The sequence below is a fragment of the Lipophrys pholis genome (genome assembly GCF_963383615.2).
Source record: "Lipophrys pholis genome assembly, chromosome: 4".
NCBI classification, from domain to species: Eukaryota; Metazoa; Chordata; class Actinopteri; order Blenniiformes; family Blenniidae; genus Lipophrys; species Lipophrys pholis.
In genome coordinates, this window is record NC_137637.1 from 14,035,873 (window position 1) to 14,040,902 (window position 5,030).

The window sequence follows — 5,030 nt, forward strand, 5'->3', positions numbered from 1 at the left end:
AATTCATTCTTTCCTTTCTTTCATCCACTCTTGCTTTTTAAAGCCATCTGCTGTTTTATTTCTTCTTGTCTATGGTGTTGTAAGTATTGGCGTAATGGCTTTGCCACACAGAGAAGCTTTGCAAAAAGAAAGAAGCAGGCAGTAATAACTATACCTGGCAGGGTTAGATTCACCAGGGCTAGGCGAGGTAAGGGCTGAAGGAAAGGGAGAAGCATTTATAAAGGTTGGCACCAGGAAAGCCTTTCACTTTCTCCCCTGCATGCTCCCTCTCAGCCAGAATCAATGCTCCAAAATCCCCCAAAGCCAGATCCTCTTACATCCTATCAATTATTCAACCTGCCTCTTTTGTACAACCACTCCTGTTTACAAGGACTGCCTGGCCAATTGTAAATGTTTGCCTGCCCGCTGAGCCCCCATCACCTCCCAACCACACACGTTGATTACACAGTGATTTAGCTCTATTCTGCCATCCCCTCCCCTCCACCACTTCCACAGCACTCACATCTGTGCTGACGGGGCATCTGTCAGGCTGGCACACAGGCAGCCACGGAGGCGGAAAGCCCCAAGCTTTGAGGGTGAATGGGGCAACGCGTAGTGAGAGATGCCCGTCACTGCCTGTGGAGCTTGTCGTCTGGGCTGGGGTCTGGCTGAGGGCACAGCATCTGGCTGTGAGTCCCAGCAGATGTGAAGCCACGCTCAGGGGCCTCTGAAAATATCCGTCTAAATATGTTGGCTCCACTGCGGCAGGAGAACGGCTGGTGGACACAAAGCATGAGCATCATTTCTCAATACATGCTTTCGCAACACTACGGCTAGTTTCACCCCACCCCCACCCCACCCCACCCCCTCAAGCCTAAGGCTTCTGCATGTCAACAAAAGTTCACATAATGGCATTGTTAGTCATAGAAAAGTTTCCAATGCAAATAAAGCAAAAACTCTTATACTGCTATGTAAATGTGAAGCATTGTTTTCACAGCACAAGGTCTTGGACATCTATCACACATTGTCCTCACAAACAAACATTTCTCTTCACATTGTGCCTCTCATCCACACAAAAATGCTGTCTTAGATCTCTGGAATTATGATTAATTCTTTTAAGAATAACTTTAAAGGACTGAAGATGCCCCCTGGTTTGTTTTCTGAGGTGATCTGCTTCAAGTTTGATTTGCTGGCAGATGTTTTTCAACGCATTGAGATTGACTTCTCTGTTTACCATCTATACATTTATCATCGTAGTAGAATTTCATTATTTCTCTTGTAGTAAGTGTTCTCCTCTGTCTTTTCCTTCTAGGGGATCTCTGGTTGTGGTGCTGGAAGTTTATGTTTGTTTGTACCCCGATCAAGTCTGCAGTGTGTGTTTTAGTCACTTAACCTTTTCTAGTACATCAGAAAGATAAAAAAGGAGTTTCTCTTTTCCACAGTTGCTTTTGCATTCACATGTGGACTTCATGTTCTTCTCTCCATATTTAAGTGTGAAGGGGACCTGAGATTGCTCTGTGGAGATTGGCTTTTTTTTTAAAAAATAAAACTACATCAAAAATCTAACGTTAAAACGGTCCTTTTTGAGCATCTGTTATTGGGAAATTTGAGAATTTGTCTGATTTCAACCCAAATACTCACCTTTCCTTCATCAAGCATGCACAAGAAATACCGTCAGTGACAAATATAAACTTGTTTGCTTGTGTTTTGTCTGTATCTAGAAGTGCTACCACACAGTGTCTGTAGTATACCGAAATCCTCTCAACAAGATCAAATTGAATGGCTTAATAAAGTTGAATGGGTATGAATGTTGGTGGTGGTCGGAGGGGCCGTTGGCACAAAATGGCAGCCACGCATCTGTCAGCATGCCCCGGGGCAGCTGTGATTACGACGTAGCTTACCATCACTGGTGGGACTGGTATGAGTGAATAATAGTCTCTGTACGCGTTTGAGACAGCGCGAAAAAAGCGCTATATAAATCCAAGCCATCATTATTATTATTATTATATTTATTGGAGGATTTCTAGTCATTTCTTTTTGATAAAAAGCATTTGTTCTAGTGTTTAAAAGGAATAAGAGGTCTTCCTTCTCCTCTTTTAAATATATTACTGTGTTAACAGGCCTCTACAGGGCTTAATAACAACTCAGTCATTTCAATGTGATCTGTTGGAAGAAGCAGATATCTAAAGGAAGGTGAGCCTCCACGATCAAGGCTGGAAAACAGAAAACTGCATTCAAAGGAGGAAAATTTCAAAACAAGCTTGCATTTGATGAAATTAGTAAACCGTGGATTACTGTGAACCTGCGGCCCTCTGGACTCCTGGAGGTCCTCGGCATGGGCAGTAGCTAGATTTGGTTTAATTCAGGAGAATGGCCTTGTCCATTCTAGGAGCCACACCCAGCCTGTTTGTTAAACACCTCTAAAACCAGATTAAATGAGCAGTTACCTTATCTCTCCGTTTTCATTAAATCCACCACTCAAAAAGTTATTTTTTTTACTACTGGTACTCCTCCTTTACTTGTAACTGCCCCCTCTACAGCAGTGGTTTCTGCAGGGGTCAGGATATGGTTAGAAAAAGAAATTCACTTGAGCTCTTAGCAGGAGCAGCAGTGGGTGAAGGCTGAAAACAGCTACTGAAATACAATGGGGGAAATATTGTCTTGAGCATAATCAAAAAAAAGACCAGGCTCGCTCATGGATCCAGTTGAGTTGAGTTGTTTTGCATCCCTGAAATAACGACACAAAACCGCAGGTACACTCCTGCTTTGCATGAAGATGAAGGGTAAACGTACAGCCCTGGAAAGTGAACAGCCAGCAGATGGGACAGGAGTTTGACTTTTTCTTATGTTACGAGCGGTGCAGCAAGATAGAACTTGCAGTTGCCTGCGTGCAATGTTTCTAAAGCTGTAAAAAACAAGGAGTGAGGGCCACAGAATTGGTGGAACTAATGGGTTCTCTGTGTTTGATCCTCCCTTGTTCTGTCTCATCACTCTCTCCATTCCTCACCTGCCAGGGAAATTTATGAGGACACCGTGTCTCCACCCAGCACACTAGACAGTAGATGATTCTCGGCAAAACAAACCATTAATTTGGTAAATAAGGAGGGAGCGGCCCATTTGGATAATTAATTATGAATAATGCATCCATATTTAGCTTTTGTTTTCAGTGTTAACGCTGCAATCCTTGCTTGTCGGCTATTTCTCGACATCGCATTAATGGAGGCCGTGTATCTGAGTTAAATTTATATTAATGCATCATCTTAATGTGAACTCGATGTTCTGTTGTGCGGTCACATGTCAGGAGGCTCGCCATATGGTTGACAGTCATACACTCTGACAGTAACATCATTTCTAGAAATTACATATGGGCTTTAAATAGCTATGTTGCCATACTCTGATAACCAAGTTAGTGCCACTGGGCATGTGCAACATTGTGATTTCTATGGTTACATACTTAGCTGGCACTACATATTTGCATTACATTCTCAAATATATAATTATTTAATATTTGAGGATCAGTTGAGAAAATTAGATATGTCACTTCCGTCACATGTATGCCTCTTATGCCACATAATACACTGGAGACATTGTGTATGAAAATGTGTTTTGCCAGAGCCTGATAGCTGGGTGGATATTATCAGAGGTGCTATATATGCCACTATTGAATATTTGGTGTCTCATAGCATAAAGCAACAAAAATGAAATGTACTTGTAGATATAAATTCAGTAATGTGGTAGTTGAATTATTCACACCTTCCTTATGTAAATGTATAGGCAGCACACACACACACACACACACACACACACACACACACACACACACACACACACACACACACACACACACACACACACACACACACACACACACACACACACACACACACACACACAAATAGCACATAACTGTTAGATAAACTTGGGACAATGGTTGTGGCCAGTTAATATGTTAATGTTATGAATAGAGCCTCTCAAACACACACACATGCACAATGCACGTGCACACCGCAGGCCCCCTCTTTATCAGTGCCGCTCACATTGGCAACGGCACATGCATTGCCAAGACTGCCAGGCCACGGCCATGCTAATGTAACCCGTTAGTCTAACAAAGGCTCAGGTCAATGGAGCCTCCAGTGGCTAATTGCTTCGGAGAGATAAGTGAGTTTGACGACGCAGCAAGGGACGGCTCAGCGAGAGGAAGCAGAGAGGGAGAAGATGTTAATGAATCCTCCCGTTCACTCCACCGTCAATATCGGTCCGTCGCAGGCCTGCTGCAAAATTAATATTAAAGACACTTTTGATTGTTTGTCTGGAGTTTTTTTCTTCATTTTTGCTTGGTTTCATTGAATTTTAATGGGGCGTGTATAGATGTTTTGCTGACGTATTCTATGCGGGCTAAGAGACCGGAGCTAATGCAATTAATCCCCATGCCATCACCTGACAGCTAACCAGCTGTGGAAGCCAATGAATGCACGTGACCATCTTGCACTACTCCAATGTACTGCTCCGTAATGCTAAATGAAGGGCACTTGCTGCATTGTGTTCTCAAGTGAGCTAAGCGACGATAAAAGGGGCTGAATATGATTAGATGTGTCTGAATAATATATTTCCAAGAGCTTTTGTGTGTACATCTGAGAAACGGTTTGATCTCTAAGGAGACATTTGGGTGTGAGTTGATTTGCACCGTCTGTAATGACAGTGACAAGACCAGCGACTCCCATCCAGTGCTGATACCACCAATCAGACGGTCTTCATCAGCTAATCTGCCTCTGACTTATATTTAATCAGTGTCAGTTTCAGACAGCAGGAGTCAGAGCCTGCTTTCTCTGCAAAACCTCTCCTCTCCTGGAGCTGACTTGGGTTGTCAAACGTCTCTCTGCCTATGACAGACTCACTTCATCTGAAGATTACCATTTTCGCTGAACATGAATCCTGCACCCATATTTCCTGGATATGGCTGCAGGCTAATACAAATTGGACTTGACAAAAGATGATGCATATGCCAAGACAACGGTGTTTCAAACCTTTATTTCTCCCTCTCTAGATACTGA

General features: G+C 43.0%; 1 protein-coding gene across 1 annotated transcript in view; it reads right to left on the reverse strand.

Annotated features, from left to right (window-relative positions):
• Nucleotides 1-608: 608 nt before the first annotated feature.
• Nucleotides 609-5,030, reverse strand: part of tafa4b (TAFA chemokine like family member 4b) — a gene marked incomplete at both ends in the record, with an annotated part of 37,406 nt that continues 32,984 nt past the window's right edge. The window contains one exon of the mRNA XM_080462323.1: nt 609-755. Within this exon, the coding sequence (XP_080318449.1) occupies nt 609-755 (147 nt within the window). The remainder of the gene's footprint in view (nt 756-5,030) is intronic.